The 26,955-nt window shown below is 32.9% G+C and overlaps 3 protein-coding genes across 4 annotated transcripts in view; 1 reads left to right on the forward strand and 2 right to left on the reverse strand.

Moving 5' to 3' along the window:
- The first annotated feature begins 11,991 nt into the window (after nt 1-11,991).
- On the forward strand, nt 11,992-12,879 carry LOC116776040 (uncharacterized). Its single transcript, XM_032669133.2, has 3 exons — nt 11,992-12,066; nt 12,165-12,608; nt 12,697-12,879. The coding sequence occupies exons 1-3, from the start codon at nt 12,055-12,057 to the stop codon at nt 12,853-12,855; spliced, it is 615 nt and encodes a 204-aa protein (XP_032525024.2). The 5' UTR covers nt 11,992-12,054; the 3' UTR covers nt 12,856-12,879.
- Nucleotides 12,880-14,420: 1,541 nt separating this feature from the next.
- Nucleotides 14,421-16,515, reverse strand: LOC116776041 (uncharacterized). Its single transcript, XM_032669135.2, has 2 exons — nt 14,688-16,515; nt 14,421-14,617 (listed from the first exon to the last, which is right to left on the reverse strand). Exons 1-2 carry the CDS (start codon nt 15,147-15,149, stop codon nt 14,456-14,458), a joined length of 624 nt encoding a protein of 207 aa, XP_032525026.2. The 5' UTR covers nt 15,150-16,515; the 3' UTR covers nt 14,421-14,455.
- A 120-nt stretch (nt 16,516-16,635) lies between these two features.
- Nucleotides 16,636-26,955, reverse strand: part of LOC116776042 (ATP-binding cassette sub-family D member 1) — a 42,376-nt gene continuing 32,056 nt past the window's right edge. For both annotated transcript variants that reach the window (XM_061524280.1, XM_061524281.1), the window contains exons 3-15: nt 25,960-26,085; nt 23,584-23,785; nt 23,102-23,333; nt 22,569-22,708; nt 22,027-22,199; nt 21,340-21,514; nt 20,668-20,774; nt 20,196-20,355; nt 19,413-19,566; nt 18,916-19,071; nt 18,299-18,523; nt 17,890-18,015; nt 16,636-17,250 (exon numbers count right to left, since the gene is read on the reverse strand). In XM_061524280.1, the coding sequence (XP_061380264.1) occupies nt 17,103-17,250; nt 17,890-18,015; nt 18,299-18,523; nt 18,916-19,071; nt 19,413-19,566; nt 20,196-20,355; nt 20,668-20,774; nt 21,340-21,514; nt 22,027-22,199; nt 22,569-22,708; nt 23,102-23,333; nt 23,584-23,785; nt 25,960-26,085 (2,124 nt within the window). In that variant the 3' untranslated portion in view covers nt 16,636-17,102. The remainder of the gene's footprint in view (nt 17,251-17,889; nt 18,016-18,298; nt 18,524-18,915; nt 19,072-19,412; nt 19,567-20,195; nt 20,356-20,667; nt 20,775-21,339; nt 21,515-22,026; nt 22,200-22,568; nt 22,709-23,101; nt 23,334-23,583; nt 23,786-25,959; nt 26,086-26,955) is intronic.

Genomic DNA, 26,955 nt, shown 5'->3' on the forward strand with positions numbered 1-26,955 from the left:
CGAGAAATAACTTCCATTTTCCTCACGTTTATTAACGAAGGGAACTTGCATAAAATAATAATGTAAAAAATTCGTGAACTTATAAATTAAATATTTCTTTCTCTCTCTCTCTCTCTCTCTTAGTTAGTGGCGTTTCCTTATATATTTAGCCAATGTCAAAAAGGACCTCTATTCCATTCTTGTCTTAAGTAAAGACAGATTTCATGTGTCAAAAGATAATTTATGTAATAATTGTGTTATAATGTGATCTAAGATTTTCGCGAGTATTATTCATCCGCGTAGTATATCCGAATAATACTAGTTTCATTTAAGTAATTGTGTTATATTTGAAATATTTGTTAAATGATTTTATTATAAAGATGACATTGAATAATGCTGAATCTCTTACACATACACACATTAAAAATGAAGCCATGCTGTCCGTATATACCGCGCGATATTCTTTTATTTTTCCACTTTCCCGCCGCTCGGAATGCCTTACAACAATCCTGATCACGTCAGTCTTTTCATTTGGCGCTCGCATACTGCCCTATATTCACGCAATCCATATAATATATTAAAAAATTGAGGATATCGTATAATTTGACTGATTCTACGCATCCAAAGCGATACAGAGACTAAGTCTAGCTTGACTCCCTGACATTTTTATTCAGATGCTATACTTTGCACAAAGATTGATTTAATTCAGTTAACTCACCACAGACTGCGTCGAAATTACGTGACTGATGTTAATATCTTTGCATTTGTAAATACAAGTAAATTAAACAATAAATATGGGTTGTGGGTGAAAAACGGGAAACACTTTTTTAATATGGCATGGCTATGGGTTCATTCGCAATAGAATCGTGGAATATTTTGGTAATGTCAACGTTTTAGTTTGTGTGACGAATTACAATCTGGAGTACTGTGCGGAGGAAACACTAAGGAACGGTAAACGCTTCGTGTGTCTGTGACGATAGCGAGTCGAGATAATCATGCACAGGTCCTGCTTGTCTTAAACGAAAATATTGAAAAGACTTAGACTAAGACTAGGTTACCATACTATAAAAAACATGTTTTAATATCCGACGAACTGCTTAAAATAAAACATAATCGGTTTTCACTTACAGGTTAATAAAATAAGTTATTCTTTTCGTTTAAATGTTACTTTTTTTTCTTATTTCCATACTATATACTTTTATCAAGATAACACACGCCGAACAAGTGATCGCGAGTTGTTCGGTAATGGCCATGTAAGTTTAATCTTCAACCGTTTATTATAAATGACGCAACACAATAAAGTGACGAGTAAGCTGTTTTAAGAACAGAAAATTAACTTGTCTATAAATAAAAACGAACTCTAAAATATATATTTTTTTTTATTCTGTAAGAATTATGTTTAATGACTTACAACTTAAAGATTTTCAAGACAAGAGTGTGAAGACGTTCTTACTGGTATAGTTAAGGCTTACCGTTAAGGTTAGTCTTACTTACTAAGTTATGCTTACCATTTAGGTTAATCATCCCTACTTACTACTAACCAGGTTATATATGAGCCGAGACTATGCAGTTTTTATAAATAAAATACTAGGAAAAGTACCTTTGTATTTTTTTTTCGCGTATCTCGAATAAAAACCTCGATGCCAGTTGGGTGAAGCGACCTTAGCGTCTTGGTACAGAAAACTTTTTGTGGACATGGATTCCGTTTTTCGGCCCTAAAATTTAAATTGGTGGTCCAATATAATTTATTTTTTTTTTGTTGAATACCACCACAGATAATTTGGCTACGAGCTATTGAACAAAAATGACCTCGACTCGGTACGACATTCCGCTCGCTTCATTCAAAAATTATAAAACGATGTCAGCCAGTATAACATTCATATAAAGCAAAAAATATAAAGAAATGATTTTAACACTTGATTATTATTAGTTTTCAAATAAACGATAAATATATATACTACTATCATCAGTTAATATCATTCTTTTAACCAAATCCTGGTCTCGAACTGACGTTACAAAATCCTTACGACAGACGTACCTCACCTATTCATTACCGTTCTATTACGTTACACGTAAAGGTTGTCTACTACTAGAATCTCGTCGAACCCAAACTCATATTTTCATTCCTTCTTACAATAAAAAACTACGACGAATGGATTTTATTTACTTATTCGTCTATAAATAAAGGTGTTTTTTTACAAATATCATAAAATATTTGTTACCAAAAAAGCTGACGTCACTTTTGTCCAAAAGACATTGGATGAAAATTTATATCATGAACAAATAATATCAGTTTAAAGAAGAAATTAAATCTGTTCTTATTTCTTGAAACATAATTATTTATTATATGTTAAAATGTATGAGAATTGAGAGCTATTAATTTGTCAACATTTGTAGAAGGTAAGCATACCTCTTAATTCTATTTAAAAAGACATCAATTAAAAGCTCCTCGAGGCTATATTTTTATTATATTAATGATATATTGATTGATCCGAGAAAAGAGAATACAATAACTAAACATATTATTACTAGTATATTTAACTAAAATAAATATCTTTAATAAAAAGCTCACCTTGTACTCGTACTGACTAGAAAAAACATTCATATTGATTTTAAAAATACCACCATGATCTTGAACAGTAACCGAAACGTCGGGAGTATGTAGTTTTATTTAAAACAACCTTTTGATGCCTTCATTCATATCAAATACCAAATATATGTTGACTGTTAAAATCCTATGTTTTATATATTAAATAAATATTTGTATGCATTAAAAATAAGCCGAGTTTAATTAGTAAAAAGTTATTACGAGTAGAAAATAGAGTTAATGTTTATATAAATGGGTTTACGAAACCTATTTAATATAATAAACAGTCAGTGTTGATTTTAATTTGGATAACTACATATATATACAGGTCATTTTTAAAGATAAACAAATTTGTTTCCTTTACAGGAAATTGTTGGCTCCATACAATTTTGTTCTTATATTAGACCTAGAGGTTAAAGACTCGCATCTCATAAATGAGGGCGCGGGATCGACACCTGTCAAATACCTATGTGATTTTACTTACTTACTTATATGTACTTTTAAAGAGTATTTAGACGCTGACAGACGGTGAAGGAAAACATCGTGAGGAAACCTGGACTTATAATTTCAAACTATAAGTTTGAAGTCGCCAATCCGCCTTGTGCCAGCGAGGTGATTACTTAACCTTTCTCCGTGTGAGAAGAGGCCTTTGCTCAGCTGCAGGCATCGATAGGCTGATGATGATCCTGATATGCCCTTTTGTGGAAGTATAGCTATGTAATTACAGTTGCCTTAAAACAAAGGTGCAGCTAAAAGCTAGTCATATTAATGGCGCGGTATCAGATAAAATATTAGACATTACAGGATATCAAAATTTATTTTTCTATATGAAACTAATATTTTTCAGATTACGCGTAGTTTATTATTTTTAAAACTACGTATTCCCGTCGTTTTGGTTACTTTGCAGCAACCGAGATCACGGGCAGACGAGATGATAATTAAATTTTTTACTTTGCTACCCGAGATACTGTCATGACAACAAATAGCCTTTTTTTTAATAACATATTTTGTGACGTTTATTTAACCCTAATCTCTAATAAAACTGAACTAAATTTATCCAATGAGATAATTAAAGTTGAGAAATATCACAAATTATATTATTCTAAGAACTATTTAAAAAATATTATACGCTTTTTGAGATAAACTATAAAACAACACAGAAAAACTTAATACACATCAACAGAATTCCGAAGTGTAAGATCATATATAATTATTTAAACGTACTGAAAAATTTGGTAATAAAATTATTCTGCGAGCAATATTACATTTAATATTGCTTAAAAAAACCTTAATTTTTTCCAAATTTACAAAGGAATTCTCTTTTTAAACTCTACGCCATAAAATTGTTACCTTAACAACGCTTCAACAACTATTGTTATCGTAACCATACTAGTCTATTCTACAACATAAATACTTTATCAAGTGAATATTCTATTTCACCTCTACATACCGGGGACGTTCCACTCGCCTCGCGTGTTTACAATACATTTGTATATAATATTAATGTAAGATAAATAGTAACTATGTGAAGTAAAAATATATTTTAACAGCTTTGAAACTTAGTGATAGAAAAAAGTCTACTGTCCCAAAAGAACTAAACGTAAAATAGTACGGTCTTTTCGGTATTTTTGAACTTTGTATTATTTAATCTATATAACGTGATATAATTGTTAAATGAAATGATTTTAAGAGGTCAAGAACTAGGAATATCGCCGATTTTTATTAAATACTTCTTATCTATACTTATATTAATTTAAGTTTGTGTTGCATCAGTTATTTCGCTACATACCTACACATGTGGTTCATTGTTAGTTTTTGAGAATAAAAATTTATATCATATTATAGAAAATCGTTATTAGTCTAAGTCAATTTAGATGTTGAGTCGGGAAAGTATACATCAACAATGTCTAGGGATATTACATGAAAGAATTGTTAACTTAAAAACTGTTTTCTGTATAAAAAAAGTTTGTATATATTTTCTTCTCCACTTCTTCTTCTCCGCCATTGCTTTCCAAATTCAAAAAAAATAAAAAACTCATTTTGAAACAAAAGAATGTCGATTATTGGATTTGGCCGTCGAGAAGTTGGTTCATGTTACAATAAAACAGTGAAGTTCTGAAAAATTAAAAGTGGTTACACATTTTCTTCTTTTCTCCAATTTTCCTAATTTCAACGTGTGTTACATTCATTGTTATGTGGAACCTGTGATTATCCCAAACAGGGTACAAATGGGTCGGGAGATCTAACTCCTGCACGATAATTCAAGTGCCCATACGGCTGAGCTGGTATCCACTGAGCTTAGGGAACATGAAATCAGACAATTAAAAATGAAAATGAAAATTACAACGAAGAGCTATGGTAAATTTTTCTCCGAATTTGATAACAGAAGAACAACTTCTCCTGCACTTGAAAAGAACCTGAGACCTGATACCACCGCTCGACTTGGATAACTTAATTTTGAGCATGAATAACCGAAGCCGAACTCTAATTAATGTTAGGGGAGGAAATACTGATTGTTAAGGTTAATTAAACGCTTTTTTTCTTATTTTATGACTCTAACTTTCACAATTTCCCACATAAAATCCATTATGTACCAAGTAAAAATTACACCCAAAAATAAAATCACAAAAAAATTAATTAAAAATCTTGGATGCATCTCTTTTTATGTATTGCAAGTATAAATCATAATATAAACTTCAATTTCATATATAATTGTGTTAACAAAATATATACAGAATTTCATATAATAAGGTAAAAATGAAATATCCCTAGGCAACGTTGATGTGTGCATATGCAGAATATTATTTTTACTTTTTGCAATGATATAATTTTTCTTTTGCAAACATATATACATATATATATATATAAAATATCATTTGACTGTTTGATATTTACGTCAAAAAAATATATATGGCATTGAATTGTCAGATAATGGGCGTTTTCTTTATATAAATATATATTTTTTATTAAATAAAATTACATTTGATAACATTTCATATAATTACTGATGCGTTATCTTGTAATTGGGATTGGTTGGTACGATCACCAATCACATACGTGACCCTCGTCTAAAGCGGAAGAAATATACAGTAGGTATAATAAAAAAAAATAATATAAAAAATATATATATACATATATGATAAAAATAAAAAAAAGCATTTGTTTTAAAAATAATATAACCTTGTGACAGATAAAGATATTTCCTGGTTTGAACGAAACTGTTTTAAGAGCTATTTTCATACATTTGTTTTTTTAATAAAAAAATATTTTTGTTTTTTGATTCCTTAAGCACCTTAAGAAAAACATATTTAGGTTGTTACATAAAGCTCTGGCTTGTACATATTTTAACAACACTTTTGTCTTTCACGTCGTCTTGGTTACAACAGCAGTCATTATCAAGTAAAATTTATACTAAATAAATTAAACCGTAAATAAATTATTTACGTAGTGGTCTACCAAGATTTTTTTCATAAAATAAATGTGCTCATAGTAATGATATCTCAGAACCTCGCGAGAATTCATTCAAAAATAGAGACGAAACCTGTCATCATTCCAGGAATCACCGTACGGGAGGCGGGTCCATCGCGTTGCAGGGAGAGAGGCTTCAACAGTGCCTGGACTTGTGACGCAGGTGTATGTTTAAGGAGCCCCAACTAACTAATAGTTCCGGATGTACTACGAGGTTTTATTATTTTAAAACTACATAATCCTGTGAAGAGAAAGACGAGACATAAAATAACATGAAAAAAAGTCTTTGTGATTAATAAAACAATTACATTAACAATAAATTATTCTAATAACACAGGAACAGTTATACATATATATGTATATAAATCTCGGGAGAACCAATTATAATCTGTCATAATTAATGTAATCGATAATTTTTATAATTATATTTTTATACTTTCCCAATTAAAGAGAAAAAATGGCCCATTTCCAAAACAACTTTTTCTGTAAAATACCTCAATACTTATTTAACTGATTATTACAATCGTCAGAAGTGTTCCTTCCATTTATTCTATTAAATAAACTCCATCAGATTCAAAACTTGATAATAGTCAGCTTTATTTTTTTTTTAATTTAAAAGATGGTAAACGAGCAGACGGCCTACTCGATGGGCAGTAGTCACCGTCGCCCAACCTTGGTTGTTGAGGTAAGAGACGGGTGGGAATAAGGTGATAGCAGGAAAGGATGAGAACAGGGAAAGGGCAACCGCCTCTCTCACTCATCGAACGAAACTTAGCCACTAACGGCTACTTCACGCCGATCTTCTGTGAGACGGTGGTACTTTCCCGGTCGAGCCAGCCCATGTTCGAGCTGTAGTAACTTGACCACAGCTAGGCTCTACCACTTAAAATATTATGAATGTGATATCTGTTATAATGAAGTATTATGAACGAATGAATGAAGTATCCTATCTGTTTGATATCGGAATCAGAAGTAAGAATAATGAATTAAAATTTCTACAAAACTACTTTATTTGTTACAAATACTTAGGTTATGAGATCTAAGACTTTCACGAGTATTCAGCTAAATGAAACTAGTATAATTTTTCTTCACATTCACATCTCGTCTGCCCGTGATCACGGTTGCTGCACAGTAACAGAAACGTCGAGAGTATGTAGTTCTGATATAATAAAATACGCGTAGTAATCCGAAAAATATTAGTTTCATTTAAATACTAAAATCCAAAAAATACATATATACTTTGAAACTAAAAAAGTATTCGAAATGTAAAACAAAAATAGGATTTTTATAGATAATTGATTTCCCTGAAACATTTTTTTTTTATATAATGTGTATATTCCATACTGTTTTTTGGCCCATTTTCACTATGAAAAACCTGATCGGTTAATAATTTTTATAATTGCCAGACCCGTCCGTGGATATATATACCTTGTGCGTCGGGAACCAGCTGGGACGAACTACAGAATTATGATAGATTGAGTTAAACTAACACAATTCTTAAGACCACAGCACTGTTGCGAGGATAATATCAAACATAATGAAACTAAACTAATATTTTCGCATTTACTACGCGTTTATTATAATTTTAACAACATATCCCCGAATTGTCGGTTACTGTGCACAAACCGTGATCACGGACAGACGAGATGAGAACGTCTGTCGGTTGGTCACCAACTTAAATTAATAACAAAAAACATACTAAATCCGAAACTATTGGTTTAATTTGAATCAATGCTCGCCAATGTCTTACATCTCATTAAACATAGTTAAATTTAACATTTAATGAAGTTCATCACGCAAAAAAGTAAAGTAGTTAAGAAAAGGTTTGCAAGAACCTTGGTGTTTACTGTTAGTTGTGCACGAACAAATATGTTATAAACCAAGTATTATTCGAATATGACTAGAAGACTATTATGTTATTTTTTATATTTTCCCTACTTTTCTTCACATCATTTTCATCTCATCCGCCCGTGATCACGGTCGCTGTAAAGTTATTTAGACTAAAATAAAATGTAAAATATTGTTAAAAAAACTGAGAACTATGTCCGATTTTTTTAATTTTAAATATGTACTCATGAAATTCTTAAATATCATTATCTTATAAAGAATCATAAAAAAATGTTACCCATATCTAATATAAAAAAAAAATTATTACCTATTTAATTAGTTAACAATACTTATAAAAATATTATATTAATAAGAAAAGATATTCCTAATGTATTAGTGTTTTATACTTAGTTAGTAATATTTTGAAGATAAATAATAATAACTACTTTCTTGTATTGTTAGTTCGGTATACAAAAGTAGATAGAAATGACCCAACCTACGTGTAGATACTTTTAATGTTAGTTCAAGCAAAGCATTTTCTACTATAAACGTTTTTCATTATTTTTTGTCAATTCATTAGCCTTTAGCGTTGTTCGATCAACGTTATTCAATAGACCCTACTAAGATGGATTAAAAATAATCGATAAAAAATTTTTTTCTTGCCCAATAATGTAACTTAAAGCGCAAGTCTTTATATAACACGATATTAAACGCAAAGTGAGCTATAATATGAGTAATTTGTATACAGGTTCACGGACCACAGACTCATAAACATACGTATGATTAAATTTAAAAATATAAACTCTTTTTCTTTGAAACCAGTCGGATAAAACACCAGAGTCCAGAGGAATGTACATGTGCAGCCTCCATTTTGTATCTTGACGGAAATTATAGAAATAAATCGCTTACATACATATGACAACAAGAAAGAAAGAATATATATATATATTTATATATATGTTTCTTAAAGTGGCTGACGACATAGTATCATCCGAAAATTCTTCAATATTACATCACCGATTACCAGAAACGAAAATAATTAAATTATCAAAATTAATTAAAAATAAACATATGTAATTCAATGACGAAATTCGTATCTCCAGTGAGTGTACCTAATCTGACGCAACACACAGGTCCTTTTATTGTTGACCTCTGAACTAGTTATTTCTTTATCTCCTCGATACATTTAAACAATTAACTTTTTCAAAGGCGTGCCGAGAAACCGATAAACTAATAGAATATTATGTTTAACGATACGACGTTTAATATGAAATAGAATTTTTTTTATTTTTTTTTATTATATGGCCTTCATCCGTGCAAAGACGTACTCAGTATATTCTGCCAGTGTCATGTAGAATGGACGAGACGCGATCCGGGATTGACATTTGAATGAAGTAAAACTTAACAGTCTCGACTGAAGTCAAAATTAGGAACTACATATGTTGTTAGATCTAAAACAACACAAATTCAATTTAATGCAAACAGAGGATCATATATACTGTATAAAAAATGTAAAACTAAGACTAATTTTAATATTATTTTTATGTTATAGTTAGTCACGAATGATGTTTCAAGCAAATTAATAGGTATATAAAAAGTAACGGTCCCTAACTAAACTGACATGTTGACAGATAGTTTGAATAGTCTTATTAATATTGAAGTAATTGCTTAAATAATATAACTTTAGAATAAGATATAGTGATGGCAAAAATGTTATTTGCCGTTAGGAAACTTAATACAAGTATGCATTTTTATGTATTTCAGTTATAAACAAATTTGTGCGTCTCGGTACGTTCGACAGAAGCGATAAATTAAACTATTTGTTACAGAAATTGTGGTACTTATAAAATTTTATATACATTAAATTGATGATCTGTTTATGAATACATTAAATATTACTCGAAACACTTTTGCCGCATCTGTGTAATACTGATGCCGTATTACGAGAGAGAAAGGGTAACCAGACTGAGTGAGGTTACGCGTTACGCGTTACGTTACGAAGCGTTTTACCCTCCGATATGAAGTTATCACTTCAATATTTAGCTAATACGTGTATCTTTAAGTTAATTATGAAGTTATTAACGTGTACAGAATTAGACAGTTTTAAAAATTAAGAAGATTGAATAATAGCAATAATAATATAAAAACCATATTAATATTACTTACTTCATAGTTAAACGTAACCTATTTGTTTTATACAAAGACGTTCTCCTCTATACAACCTGTTAAAGTAAACGAATTCACACATTTTGTAATCGATCATGATATATTATATATATATGTAAAACAATCTCAATGTCTACAGTTATACAAGTATCTCAGTAATCTAGTAGATTAGGTTTCGCTTTTCTAATTTCTTTGCCTGCGTCGTGATTGATTGATGATGTTTGAAGTTGTTTTAGTACTGCGAAGCTATTTATTTTTCGTATTTATCTTATGACTTGTATTTCACTATTATTTGAGTTGAAGTTGAATATTTGTTTCAACGGAATTCACAATTTTATAAACCTTTTTCAAATACATGAAATTATTTTGGTCGGATTTTCAACTATATTGCACTTAACTTTAAGGTTCTAAATAAATTAAATCTCTTCACACTATAAGATCTACTATGTAAATATTTTTATGTAAATCTAATTAACTGTAGTTTTATTATAACAGTAGTGTGAAAAATTTGGAACAATTTTTGTCTCCACACAATACAAGTTGGCTGTTTCAAAATTTTCGTGGTGGAATATCTTATCTATGTATGTACATATAATATAAATTTTGAGAAGTTATTAGTAGTTCCTGTAATTTCTTCAAGCCTTTTTTCTAAGCAAATTCAAATATATAGTAAATTAATTCTAATAAAAAGCAGTCTTCTATTATGTTGTATAAGTAAGGGAGTTCTCAAGCGGGCTAAATGTCAGTTTAATTTCTTACAAAAATATACTTTTTTGTTAGTAGATTGGTTTGGTAAAAGACAGCAAACAACGAGTTACATAAACACTTTTCCATAAAAATATCAAAAATTACGTTAATTTATTTGAGTGTGATAAAACGACAGTCAGTAATGAAGTGCTTATTTCTCGAGTGTTACCGTCGGTAAGACACAACGCTGATTTATTTACGTATGTAAAATCGCACACAGGAATGAATTTCTTGATTCCCAAGTGTTAAAAACTTAAAGCAAAGAACGATCCCAATTGATCGGGAATGTTGTGGGACTTTAAATTGTATAAATACCGTTCCATTATTTTATCAACATCACATTGTACAAGCTTACATCGAGTAAGTCGTACATTAAGTTACACTGTGAGATAAATTTTAAATAAAATTAGTTTAAAGAAATCTTTAGTTTTTCTTCGGCGTTCCGTCTGTAGCTAACGTCACTAACGTGCCAACAATAGTTATAATTTGTTTATCAACATTAAGAATATTTTCTGGTATTTTATAAACAATAATTTTATTGGTCCAAAAAATTAAAGAATATGCTATAGAAATAAAATTGGAGTGTCTGTTTGTAATATAATATATTGAATTAAATTGTATATGCATATGAATATAAGGTACATTAGTACAGCAAAACAATATTTTATTCAATTTTAGTCTGTTTTTCTGTCTGTTTGTTCCGGCTTATCTCTGCAACGTCTGGACCGATTTTGACAGGACTTTATTGGCAGATAGCTGACGTAATGAGTAACTTAGGCTACTTTTTATCACGATCTCGAAATTAAGCGTTATTACATACAGCGCTTAAAAGTTTTTCATTGTTTTTTTATGCAGACGGAGTCGCTGGTAAGAGTTAGTCAATAACAAATCGACAGAACTTAAAGAGTACATTAATTTTTGCTGAAGGCGTTTAAAATATAAGATTCATAACGAAGTTCACATTATCCAATTAGCATACCCCAATTGTTTTTACATATATGTATTGAGTATTCTGTAAAAGTACCTACACTCTGTCCAACATCTGCATTATAGATCTTACTTGCATATACACAGACATTCGTAATTTACTTTAATGAGCAGTGATTTACTAAGTTCTTGTAATAGTAATAGGGTAATTAATGATAAGTTAATGATTAGAAATAATCGAAATGGATTGTTCTATGGATTAAAATGACTATTTAAGCGTCTACACAGATTTATTGGAGCATTCCAGCCCAGGTCGTTGTGTAGTCCTTACCTTACCATATCTCAATAAAACCATGAAATTCGTTGTAAGTTTTGACTTTTTTAAAATAGTTTTTTTTCACAACATCGCTTTTGCTTCATTTAATTCTCATTCTAATGTTTTTTTAATGCATTATTTTTTCAGATCTTGACTATTGTCTGCTTTGCGGTTTTGGTTAAGTCCCATCGGCTTGGCTTTAGAAGATTAGGAAATCACTTCGAAGGAGACTCGGGATCAGATTATGATACGAATCTTGGATCTGACATTGAGAGAGGACTTGATAGTGACGCTTCTGCTGTAGCTAATGCAGAAGCTGTAGCAACCGGTGGTGGATCGGCAACAGCGAATGCAAAAGCGATAGCAAGAGGATCAGGTGGTGCTAATGCTGTAGCGAAAGCTGTCGCAAATTCTAGAGTAGGAGGGTTTAGGCCACGGTCACAAGGTTCTGCAAGTCGTTACGAAAAAGGCACTAGCTTTGGTGAAAATCAATATAACAGTGGTGCTAGCGGTGGAGAAAGTCAAGGCTTCCACAACAAACGCCGGCAAGATTATCACGATCATAGACGTCATCATAGCAGCGTCACCAAAGTATGTAACTTTGTGTATCTCTCAGTGTACAAATTCATATCAGCCACTCAGTTCCGTCAAATCCTAACTATTTAATATTCTTTTGTAGATCGAGCACGCTGAAACCAGTGACGAACACGACGTTGGCGGCAGTGAGTCTTATGATGAAGGCGCTCATCAAGCAAGTGGGTTTAATAAACATGACAATGGCGCCAGCAGATTTATGAATGACATGGAAAAAGCCACACAAATGGAAGCCACTATATAAAGCATTAAGCCATATAATTATACATTAAATTATTCCATTCACTCAAAATAAATTTTTAATTTTTATTTCCTTTTCCTATTTCGTATTTTGAACTAGACCAAAATATTATATACATTGTAGAAATAAAAACGAGTCCATTTTATATAAGCGGGTATGCCTTTCTACACTATGTTAGGTTGGCCCTGTAAAATTTCTTCTATATCAATAGATCATAACTCTTATTCTTAAGTTGTTAATCTTTATATTTTGGACTACGCGAAATACAAATTCAAATCCTTCCTCATTAATAGATGATAATTTCAAAACTAGAGATGAAGTGGCACAGGTCAACGGTTGAAATTAAGAAATAAGATTTAATTTTCTCTTAGCTAAATGCGTTTGTATTGGATACATATGGACAGGAAAATGTATTTTTTTATTATAATTTCAAAGTGGGACAAGTAAAAGACATCCCAATTAAATGCATGTAAGTTGGTTTTTATTCTAAGTGGAAACCACCGTTGGCTTTATTACTGCTGGATGCTGAGCTTTACTGAGAATATTAAACACGCATTACAAACCGAAGTTTAATACTAAAGTCGTACTTCGTTTACTGAAGAATATTAGAGACGAAACTTCTCATCATTCCATGGATTCACCGTGTGAGCGCCGGGTCCATCCTTGCAGGAAGAGGAGCTTCAACAGTGCCTGGGACCTGCGACCCAGGTGCAGGTTTAATGCTTTTCTTAAGAATATTAAATGACATTTATAAAATAACTATGAAAACGGTTCAATACGTAATTCTTTCACAACTTTAACTTTTTTAGACGTAAAAAATGCATTGAGGATAAATATTATTTAATTAGTTTCTCAATGCTGTAAGAGACATCTAGTAAGTATTGAACAGGAATCTTTGTTATTTTTTTGCCTTGTACCTTATACTATAATAATTAATAAGATATTTAATTAAAACTAATATTTTCGGATTACTACGCGTTTATTTATTATTTTACTACATACTCCCGATGTTTCGTATACTTTGCAGCAACCGTGATCACGGACAGATAGATGAGAATGTCTGTCAGTTGTTTTTTGTGACATTATCAAGAAAATCCAGTAGCAAACGTTATTTATATCGGGACTTTTTGTGTATAAGATCGTGGTTAGCACATCTCAGTCAGACAGCAAAGCCTATATTAAGTTGCATTATAATAAGACAAAGTTTTGCTTTTTATGTCCGAAATGAAAAGATTCAATTCCTGCTTCATTTAATTCCAATACACATATAACTTCGTTAAATGCAACTTTGATCTTAAAAACTACTAATTAGTCCTTCTTTGGGCCTGTTAGTGTTATGTTGTAATAGTGCTTAATTATAGGATTACAATCTTGTTTTAATGTAAAAATAATTAATAAAAATGACCTGTATTCAAAATTACTATTTAAATTGCGACAAAGGTATGATAAAAGTGCCATTAGATTTAGAAAAATCCGCGCAAGTGGATTATAGTGGATAGTTAGATATCAGAGGATGACATGTAATTATATGGATATAAAATGTCAGGAAATTTATTGAAAGGTAAACGTAATTTTTATGGATGGTTTATTTAATTTAATTGTTTTAGAGCGTCGTCTCAACTTCTTGGGCGTCATTCTCGAAGGTATTTCCAAAGAAACTGGCGCCGTTCTCGTATTTATCGAAGGCATTTGATTTATGAGCACCTCCGTCGTTGGCTTGACTTCCGCCGATGTCGTGCTCGTCACTGGTCTCAGCGTGCTCGACCTATATTAATACATTGTAAATTTAACAGCTACATATCAAGGAGAAACAGTTGACGAACATCTTTACTTACTTTAGTAACTTTGCTGTGGTGATGTTCGTGGTTGTAGAAGTTTCTATGACCTCGTTTGTAGAAACTTTGACTTTCAGTACCACTGGCACCGCTGTTGAATTGATTTTCACCAAAATTTACTCCTTTCTCGTAGCTACTTGCAGCACTTCGTGATCGTGGTCCAAACATGTCGGACATAGAGTTCGCTACAGCCCTCGCCACAGCATTAGCTCGTCCTGAACCTCGGGCAACAGCTTTTGCATTCGCTGTTGCTGTCCCTGTTCCGTCTGCGACCGCCTCTGCATTAGCTGCAGCTGGAGCATCCACGTCAAGACCTGATCCAAAGTCCGATCCGATATCTGATCCTACATCTGTATCAAAATCATTTTCAGGTCTTCTAAAACCCAGTCGATGTGAACTTGATAAGACTGACAAACAGACAACCGTAAAGACCTGGAAGATATGAAATATATTAGAAAACATTGTTAAAAACACTCTTATGTTCTTATTTCGTGACAGAGAGATAAAGGAAATATAATTACAATAAACTTCATAATGCTTGTTGTTAAAACTGCTTCACAATGTCCGAAACTAATGGTTCCGTACACTCGATAAAACGCTTAAGTAGACATTTTTTATCCATTCTAATTAAGGTTATTTATTAATCGGAATATCTATTACCTAACGACTGGTTAAAAATTAATAGTTTCTTTAGTTATTAAATATATTTATATAATAAAGTTAAATAATTAAAACCTAAAATTTTAGAATCTTTTAATAAAAAAATATTTTGTTCATGCCTCCCGAATACGTGAAACCTTGATAATACTTATGTTAATTTATTATCTTCTCAGCTTCTTTATCTTTCATGCCCTTAACTTGCATCTTGTTAAAAAAACCACTAAATTTAAATATAATCAATGTAATGTAGTTTTATAAATAGTTTAATTAAACAACACAATGTTTGCAACGACTCTATCCTTGATGTTTTTAATAATGTTGCAGGAATAAAACGGAATACTCTGCTAGATTATTCTTTGTCACGTTATTATAGAATAACTTATGTTAGTGCAGAGATAAGTACTTGTTCTTCCAATGAACCTAAGTCAACAGCTTTAGCAGTAATTGTTACAATACTCGGGCTCTATATTGATTACACCGTATAACGTTACGTTGCTCACGCAAGTAAGAAACCCTTTAAATTTTTAATTTTCAATGCCATTTCAAAAACCGACGGTATATTGAATATAAGGTACCTCAGATTTCATGTAAATTTTTTCAACTAGTAATACATATGTTTAGTAAAAGAGGTCCAACAATGTTACCTTGGGGGACACTTTAGTTTGAGATAATACCAATAGGAGGAAACCCTCAATAAAATATGTAACAATGTCATCATCTTATGTACAATTTCGATTGATTGAGAATTCATTTGTTCACAGTTAATGTTTTAAGTTATTCCATTCTAACAAAGTGATTCGCTCTATCAAAGGTCTTCAAAAAATCATTATCGGTTCATCGCCTACCTGCATTTCGTTCAAGGTCAACTTCAATTGTCTCCTGCTGACACATCATAAGCATCCGCCTTTCAAATATATTCTTTTTGTTTCCAAATCAAAAAGCCTTTTACTTAGAGTCTCAATTTTTTGCCCTCGTTGAAAATAATGTTCTAAATCAAAAATAATTCTGATTTCAATATCTTTCTAAGTAATACATTTAATAAAAAATTTGTTTAAATATAAAGAAAACGTTTAGAAAATATATGAGATCCTAGAATTATTTAACTTTGAAACAAAATACTATGAAACTTAACGATATTAACTAGATTTGAACCTTAGACCTCCAAGATGTCCAGTCGCAGCCAACTATTAATTTACACTGTCGCGTCATACTTTCAAAACAATTTAAATCGTTGATTTAAAGTGAATTAATGAGGTCATAAAGGAAACAATACGAAATAAAATATATATTTATATAACCCCTTTATTTTATCACACCCCTAGCGTCACTTTACACTTTAAGTCTCAATTCAATCAAACAAAACACAACACGTGATTAACACACAAAGATATGTATTAAAATTTCTGACAGCCATTTTGTTGTAACTACAAGAAAAAAGATTCCAAAAAATATACAAACTGTTAAATATAAAAGAAATTTTAAATAGAATTTACGAAATGACAATGTATCAGGCCATTTTGGTAGGAGGATGCTATAATTACAAAGTGAACAACGAGACTGTTATATTTGGATCGGATTGTCAACACGGCGTCGCCTGTCTCACTTACAATAAACTAAATAACTTTCAATACAAAACTATATTATCATCACAATCATCAGCTCACTATTGTAGTGAACGTCCTGTATATGTCCTTATCACATATGTACAACCGCGCGCTACACGCTGTATATATCCCGGATGGACCGGCTCTCCTATCAGTTAATAGTCGCTTCCTTCGCCTCGTCCTCCTTAACTTCGCTGAGTCTCGGCAGCCCTGGTGTTATAGCGGCCGCATCCTTCTCCAAGGGTCTGAACGACCAATTTCCGGTTCCGTCGAATTCCAGCACGTGGGTGTGATATTTCCTGAGGAATGATCGCGAGTGATTAAATTGCATTAAACATATGACATCTAAGATGCCAGGATAGATGCTGCATATTTTAGTTCATATACCGTGACAGAACCTTCAGGAGCTCAGAGTTCATGTTGGTATAACTCTTATATTTTTCTCAGTAATGAGGAGACCAACCAGCTGACGGTCTACTTGTAATGAATGGCTACTATCGCTGAAACGTATTTGGTGCAAATACAGGGTTTTATATAATACGAGAGTAAAAAGATTAGGAAGATCATGTAACACAACACCTTAACACGTGAAGAAGGACTGTAACCAAGGTTTTATTATTTGATTTAGGATGTAGAGAAAGCATTTCCTAAGCCACATTCAGCGATCTCCCCACCAGCGACCTTACAATACATACAATTTCTCATCCATGAATCTTCACGCGATAGTTCCAACGCATTTATTTGAATAAAATTAGTAACAATTTAAAAGCCTGAATTAAAATTCCAATATAAAATTAATAGCCGCTAGCTGGTTTCGGACCCGCGACTTCTGCTGTCGCGTTTCAGCCGCTTTGCCAACTGAGGTATCGCGTTCCTACTAGTATACATGTATTATTCAGTACTTTTTTTATGTCCTGTATATACATATCTGTACTGACCAGACACTCGGTCGGTGTGTTATGGACAGCAGCGTGATTCCCTCCTTGACCGCCTCCTCGTACATCACCACTTCCGTCTCCATGGAAACGGCGCTCGTGCACTCGTCCAGCAACGCGTACACCGGCCTGGACGTATAATATATTAAATAAAATACATATTATATACATATGTTTTTTTTTAATGGTAAGTTCTAAGTAGAAAAAGATGTCAAAAATAAAGAAAATTTCGCTTTATATACTCTATATGTAGATGTGACTATCTCTATAAAATATGGAATCTCGTCTCGTCTGCCCGTGGTCACGGTTGCTGCAAAGTAACCGAAACGTCGGCAGTATGTAGTTTTAATTATAAAATACGCGTAGTAATCTGAAATATATTAGTTGGACGCCATCATGTTCAGAGCATCACCTGTGGTAAAACATTCTGGCGCAGGCGACTCTCTGTTTCTCTCCCCCTGAGAGGGTGCTCTTCCAGTCGCGCACGGCCCGCAGGCCTCCGTGCCGCGCCGCACACGCGTCCAAGCGCACCACGCGCAGGATGTGAGCGGCGCGGGCCTCCGCAGACAGGTCCCCCGGGGCCGCGCGGGACGGGTACGTGATCTGGTCGATGAGGGAACCCTCGGACATGTAGGGCCTGGTGGTGTACAGTGGATTAATATTACACCCAGACTTTATACAAATACATAATACTGGCCACGAGGAGAAACGAAAAAAAAGTTAAAAAAAGAAGGTCATATATAAAAAAAAAACTTATAGAACATTAGGAAAAGTCAGTCCCTCAGTGTTCGATTATTATTAATATCAAAATAAACAAAAGTATTTCGGATATAGAATTCTAAGATCTGTTCTCGAGGACCTCAGACAGTATGAGAATACTCGTTATCAATACAGTGCTAACAACGGCTGAATGTTGATTAACGCCAATTACAAAATTTAACTAGTAAATAACAAACCTTTTTAAAGTAAACTAGCAGGTACGATCTCTATATAACCTCATCATCGCTCTCAGTCTAGACTAAGTCTCACCTCTGCGGTATGTAGAACATGACAGGTCTAGCGAGACACCTCTCAGGGGGAGTCCCCGGGGCGTCATGCTCGGCACAGTGAGCACACTCACAGGGACGAGGAACGCTCAACTCGCCTCCAAACACTGGCCACAGACCAGAGATGATACGGAACAGACTGCGGGAGAGACGTACATACATACAACATAATATTGACTAAGTATACAGAATTAAGTATAAGTTGTTCTTTGATAAGAAAAAAATATTTTGTCTTGGTTAATTCAATAATTGAAGGTTTTATGAAAATTGTATTTGGTCATACGAAAGGTACATTTAACAGAGACCAGTTCCAGACCAAGTCACGTCATAAATCATGATCCCGCGGAACAGTTGGCGCAACAAGACGCGGGACTCTGATTAACACGAAAATATATATTAAAGTAACGACCAAATGCAAAACATTCAATTTCTAAATGAGATCGAATTTTGTAGCGTTTTTTGTCTGGCGTCTTCACTGACCTGGACTTCCCGCATCCGTTGGGTCCTACAATAAGTAGATGTGTCCCGGGGCGAAGTTCCAGGGTCACCCCGCTAGCGACCACGTCACATGACGGGGTCACTATCGGCACATTCCGTAAAAGTATAGAGAGATCCGTCGTATAGGAAATTTTACCTGCAATTGAGATTAACATTTTCATGATTACCATACCTTTATGGAATACCTTTTATAAAGAATTTACACTGGATATATATATATATATATATATATATATATATATATATATATATATACATATATGTATATATATATATATTCTCTCTGACCAAAATTTTACAAATATATGCATAAATCTCAGTAATAATAAGAAAATCTGATAAGTTGAATAAAGTAGGCCTAAAACGACCAATAGACATTCCATATAATATAACTGCTCACAATAAACAAGCTTGTCGAAGTGAAACTTCTTATGCGACGTACAACAAGGTTGCGTTAAACGTTATACGCTGAGGGAGAGAGAAGGAAAGACACACAGATATAGAAAGTAGGAGAGAAAGAGACAGAAGGTGGATTCCAAGCACATGCGCATGGTATTCTTGTTATGCGGCGAAGAAAACAGTGTGAGCGTCGAGAAATTAACGGAAATACGCACTTATTGTTCATATAATTTAATATAGTCGGCTTGTATTTTCAAATTTAGTGAATAACAATTGTTTTGATTTCGTAATTCGTGAAGAAGTGACACTTCGTAGTTTCGCTTCTTCCTTCACTATGTATGTATACTAATATCTGTTCCAACTGACCCTGCGGTACCGGCTGGCCGTCCTTGAAGGTGACCTGGAAGCCGTTGGTGTTCGGAGCAGCGACGTGAACGGCTCTCACACAACGACCTCGCGCGACCTCACCGAACACGACCAGCATGTCGGACACGCGGCGAGAGTAGCCCGCAAGAGTCACGATCTCCTGCAGGCAGGGCAGCGTACAGGTCAAGATACAATGGTTAGGCATTCAATATAAACCACCAGATTATGATGATCATCCAGTCTAAAGTAAATAAATGTCTCCCAAATAATTTAGAAAAAACTTATTACTTTATTTTTTTTATATATAAAAATTGTATATTACTTAGTACCCATCGCTATAAGCTGGTAAGGGATACGGATATACCTTTTGTGGTTCTCATTAAGAAATAATAGATCGTAACTATTAATACCAGTTATATTCAGGGCGTGGGCAGGTTATAAAGCTGTAGAATCGGTGGGTAGTTCGACATACCTTGTAACTGGACATGAGCCTCTCGATAGCGTCCGCTGCCGAATTCAGAAGGTTCCTTGACGTGGTCATGTACTCCGTCCTAGCGCTGATGCCCTCGCCCGTGTTGCCTGAGGAACAGGTCATCGTCAGTGTTACAGGAAATATTATTCACACTTAACAGTTTTGTGTCCCAATCATATAGATGCATTGTCACACTACACGGACCGTTTGCGGTTATGTCACAACACTGACAAACCTTTGACAGTACTGTCCTGTCAGATGATTTATTAATAAATAAAATGCTCACCGTTTAGTATGACAATATTTTGGTTAGTGTACTATAGAGGAGAACAAGATCAGGTATTTTTATTATTTCAAAGGTGTCAAACGAGCAGACGGTCTACTCATGAAGGCAGTAACCGTCGCCCATGGACATCTGCAACATGAGGGATGTTGCGGATGCGTTGACGACCTTGATTGTGGGAGAGGGAGAGGAAAGGGTGGGAAAGAGAAAGGGCAACCGTCTCTCTCACTCATCGGACAAACGCAGCCATTAAAGGCTACTTCACGCCGATCTTCTGTGAGAGGGTGGTACTTCCCGGTCGATAGGGCCCATGTTCCAGGTGTAACTATTTGACCAAAGCTGGGCTCTACCACTTACAAACATGTATCAATGTTATATATTGAACTAACCATCTATCCTGGTCCCGGTGAGGATGGGCAGCGCTAGCATGACCATGCCGGTCCCGGACCACACGTACTTCATACAGAACTGTTCCAGCATGACGTACCACAGCTTCTTATTGAACACGCATGTCATCTGGGCGACCAGCTCTTTATACGCCGACTGCAACTGGCTTAACTCTACCTGGAATGTTTTATTAAGGATGGTTTTATAAGAATAATTCACATCTCGTCTGCCCGTGATCACGGTTGCTGCAAAGTAACTGAAACGCCGGCAGTATGCAGTTAAAATTATAAATAACGCGTAGTAATCCGAATATATTAGTTTCATTTAAACGAATACTCGCTAAAGTCTTAGATCTCAATAAGAATAGTTGTAGTAGAATTAATTTCTGATATTTAAAACATATGAAATCTCTTTAAAGGAATTGAGACGAGCTGACCACAAGTATTTGTAATAAATAATCATTTTGTTGTCAACTACAATATAATTTTATCTTTATATATATATATATATATATATATATATATATATATATATACAGTTAATGAAAATAAGATTTCACTATTTTATTTTCTACAGTAAATCTAAGGATAATAATAATCTATAAGGATATAGACAGCTAAATTGAATGTATAACAAAATATAAAATTATTTTTCATACTGTATATATATATATGTGTGTGTATATATACCTTATGTCCACCATAGAAGGCTACTTCTTCAGCATGAGCTATCAGTCTAGAGTGTACGTGTCTGAGGTTAGCCTTCATCCTCGCCTCCTCCCCAGCCAGGGCACCGAACCTTGGACTCAGGATCCTCAGCAGCTGACCCGTGAGACAGATCACGACCGTTGCTATACCCGGCCCTGAACATACAAAACATTACAACTATAAGAATAATCTTCACAATATTACATTATAATAATAAAGACTTCTTTAGTAAGACATATAAAATGATTCCTCCTAGTTAATGTGTTTTAAACTACAACTTTTATGCAGCTACCCTCATCTCCTACAATAATGATTGTAAAGATTATTCTTTTTTTAAATTTTCTTTATAGATTTGTTTATTGTAACAGAAGCTTTTAAACATTAAAAGAAAATTATAATGAATCGATTTATTAAATTAAAGGATAAAAACTATTTTTATATAATTTAATATTAATAATACCGCTTTCTAGTTTCTGAGATGTTAACACACAAACACATATTCTGTATCTTAACAAATTTCTCACCAAGGAATATGTTTCCTTTCATTTTATTGGAGTATGTAGCAAGTGTCAACACTATCAGCAAAAGGTCGAAGCAAGGCTTCGTCAGTGAACTGTACAAATGAGCCACTGATTGGCTGAACACTGACACATCTTCTGTCAATCTGAAATAGAAAAGGTAAAGATAAGATAAAGACGTAGAACAGATAAAAGTTCGAAAGGAATTTCTAATCAAACTTTGGTCTCATCTTAATCAAGTCGTGGTTAGAAATTTGGTTTTATTTTTTTATATGAGTTATATAATGATAATTTAAGGTGTGATGCACATTTTTTATTTGATATACTAAACCATTGGTACGTAAGACTTCAAATGATAGACTTATTTGATTAAAATTATGAGTGGTTTAAATATATACGCTGTCAATTCCATAGTTTTCAGAAATGCTATAAAATTACATTAAATAAATCATTAAGTTGTCTATTATAAATTTATTTGTTCAAACAAGACTTTATAGATGGATTTAATAGGAATTTCTTGTAATTGGATACACACATACCTGTGATCCGCGTTTTCTATCCTAGCGTCTAGATTGGCTACCCTATAGTAGGTTTGGTTCTTGAAGTACAGTTCGTAAGCGTGGTTCACCAGGCGGGTGCGGAAGGCGAGCGCCAATCTGCTCTCCAGGTACCTGATCATGGAATTGATGAAGGTAGCTGGTATCGCGATACCGAACCACTGCATCAACAGCGCCGCGAAAGACCTAAGGTCTTTTTGGACTATGTGTCTCACTGGTGAACAAAAAACCTCATCAGACATTTGTGTCATCAGTTCGTCTAACAAACTCTTATTATTTTAAGAACCTTTCAAACAAATTACAAAATATTTAATATTTTTACATTGTTTGGTCGAAGAAAATTTTTTTCGTGTCATCCAAAGTCAATGTCCAAACAATTGCTGACCTTTCTAAGCCGTTTTCCTATATTTGATAAAAAAATTAACAGCTAATAAGAAACAAACCATATATGTCAAGTCACCTACCTATAGAGCCTTCCAAGGATGCCACGTATATGGAGAGGAAAGTTCTAGAGAACAAGCAGACGGTGTGAGCTGATAGCAACGCAACCTCATGACTTCTGAACCCTGGAACCATGATCTTCGCCAGGCTGACGATCTGTTTGAGGAACTCAAGGTTCAGCCCTGGCACGTGCTCTTCCACTGATTGAGTTTCGTCTGCATCTTCCTAGATTTTTTTCAGATAAGGATGATATTAATTTTGGTAGACGGAGAAAAACGTCTCTCGATATATATATTTACTCTGCTTTAGGAAAATAACTCACTAGTATTACTAAGTAACACTGCAATGAGTAGTGATTGAGATCGTCTTATTTAATATAGATTGAAATTTAAAAAAAAAACAGTTTCAGAAATCTTAATAAATTATATATATATATATATATATATATATACATATATTATATATATATACTAGGACAAAAGACATAATTGTATTTACAAGTACTTATAAATTATCGGCCACTGGTTAATGCCCTGTCCTGGTTAAATACAACAAAGGCAGATAACCAATTATACTTCGGAGATCCTAAACTTTGATCGTACTTGGCCCTAATGATGTATTAAAGACTGCGGCTAGTACAAATAATTCAACAAATCTAACAGCGACTACACAAAACGATTAAAATATATATACGCTTTTTCACAATAATATTAATATATTTCGTTCATTATAATTTTTTTCCTATAAGGAAAATTATTTTACACTTTTTAGTTTCATATCATGCAATAAAAGCGTGTTGCTTTATATATATATAAGATTTGTCGTAGTCAATGTAGAACAGTACCCAAATTTTAATCATCTCACTACAAACCAAGCGTTTTCCGTCTCATTCAATAACCTACGTTAATAAAATGTGTTAATTTATGAATGAAAAACTGTTAACTCTCCGTGTGCAGTGTGACAGTACAAACTTTTGGTAAGCATATCCTGCGGTACGTCATCCAAGGGACCAAACCTGAGAGACCTTAAAAATAATAATTGAAACTATCGTTTTTTTTTTTCAATAATAGTAATATGTAGTAATGTACATATGTGTTTTATTTGTCACTAACTATTGTACCGTCTTAATTGAATCGACCATTTCATTTAAATGTAGTTTAATTATAACGTATGATTTATCCATGACATCCCGTTAACGAACAAAGCCGCAGGAAATACCTTCTATAAATATAAATCCCTGCCATGTACCAAGACAATTTACGTGCCAACTAGAGAAATTGGAGAACCTAGATAAAACGAAGAAAGTCGGTAATAACGACAAACTGAAAGTTGCACAGTTTACACTTTCAACTAATTATATACTCAGAAGAAACAGTCGTATAGGAGGATATACATATTATATATATGAATATACTTAGTAAATATTAATTTAATGTCACTTAATAAATCACATTTTATTAATTAAATAAACTGTAAACGGGAAAAACACATATCATAAATAATTTAATATTATAACGTAAAAGACGTTAAAGGTTTAACCCGACAAAGTTTACTCGGCGAGTAGAAAATTTATTCAAAAATAAACAAATGACATAAATCTTATTCGTTTATTTTTAACGTCACAAAAAAGGTTTGCCAAAAAGAAAAAAGCAAAAACAAGACTGGTCATTTAATAAAATATATAAATTAAAAAAATATATCCTGAAATTTTTTTATGCACGATATCTGGAATGGTCATTGGTTAAATATTTTCTCGTTATCACTTTCTATAAATTTATAATTAAAGCTTCTATTTAAATCATTATCAGTTCACAATTTTAATTTATATGTTATTTCTGTTGCCATTAAATCTCTCGTATATTTTAGTCCACCTTGTCGGTTGTGATGGAGATGTCTCTTTAGTGATACGACCGCCAATATTGTACATTTGTACTGAAACTTTAATACTTGTTAATTTAGGGTGTACATTAACTATTATTATTAAGGCAATATATATTCAAGTGTCATTGGATATTTTCCATTCATATTTTTACTTCTATTTTCCTTAAAAGTATAAACGAAAACAATTCTAAGTATGAAAATAATGGTAACCAATTTTTCAAAGCGTAAACGGTCAATTTCCTTATTTGGTCATTGTTTAAGTACAGTTTACCTTAAGTTTTAGATAAGTGGTTATTGTCTTAAACTTGAAACTAATCGGTAAACATGTAATTTGTATAAAATTAAAATAAAAAATACGCATAGTTAAAACGTCATTAAACCTAACCTAACAAAAGTTTGACAACCTAACCTAACAGAGGTTTGTCAACCTAACCTAACAAGTACAAATTAAATTGTGGTCTCATCTATACAATTTTTGTTTCTTCTAAACTGAATATCAACTATCTATATACACTTACAATATTCTGTTTGTTGTCTGTGTCTACCTCGCCGCGGCACAGAGCGCACTGAGCAGCCCCACACCTACCACCACAAGTGGTAGCTTCACCATTCGACACGGCTTCCAGTTGACCATTTTTAGCTACCTGCAATACAGACACGAAATGTTTAACACGGTAATATATTGACTTCATCTCCATCATTCATATTGGTGCTTACTATACTAATAAAATATTTAGAAATGTTTTTCCTTGTTAAAAAACTGATCCGTTAATATGATCAAGTTACAATACATTCAATGTATGAATAATGTAACATCATATATATATATCTTTTTTTTTCATTCATTCATATGAAAAATATGTATTCACTCCATTGTTTCAAGTTTGTTGCACCGAACAATGTTTTTGTGGGAAACGGAAATGAAAAGCTACACTGGTTGTATCAAGGCTGTGTTTGAATATAGTCTTTAGAACTTTTTTTAATCCTTATTCCGCCATATTGATTTTGTTTAACGTCAAATTTGACAAATTGAAAAAAAAGAAATATATCGATATTTAAATAAAACTAATATTTTCGGATTTCCTAGGCGTCATTTTATTATTTTAACTACATACACCCGACGCTTCGGTTTGCAGCAACCGTGATCACGGGCTGATGATTTTCATCTCCTTAGCCTGTCATAAATTAATAAAAAAAACGAGTTGTAAATGGAACAATATTAGTTTTATGTAAATGAATACTCGAAAAAGTCTTAGATCTTATCTATAGATACTTTTTTTTGAAACAAAATCGCTTCATCATTTTAATGAAATGTCTGTGTCAACCTTAACAAAATTAAAAGTTAATGTAATCAGATAAATAAACAAAATATGTATATCAATTAGAATTCTACGAAAAAAAGATTCGTTCGAGGTCACGCATAACGTCAGAGTTACGAAACACTTTCATGGCAGAGATATTAAAACACTAAACATAAACAGATTTAATATAAACAAAAAAAAAAAAATCATATA

The sequence above is a fragment of the Danaus plexippus genome, chromosome 24, assembly GCF_018135715.1.
Source record: "Danaus plexippus chromosome 24, MEX_DaPlex, whole genome shotgun sequence".
NCBI classification, from domain to species: Eukaryota; Metazoa; Arthropoda; class Insecta; order Lepidoptera; family Nymphalidae; genus Danaus; species Danaus plexippus.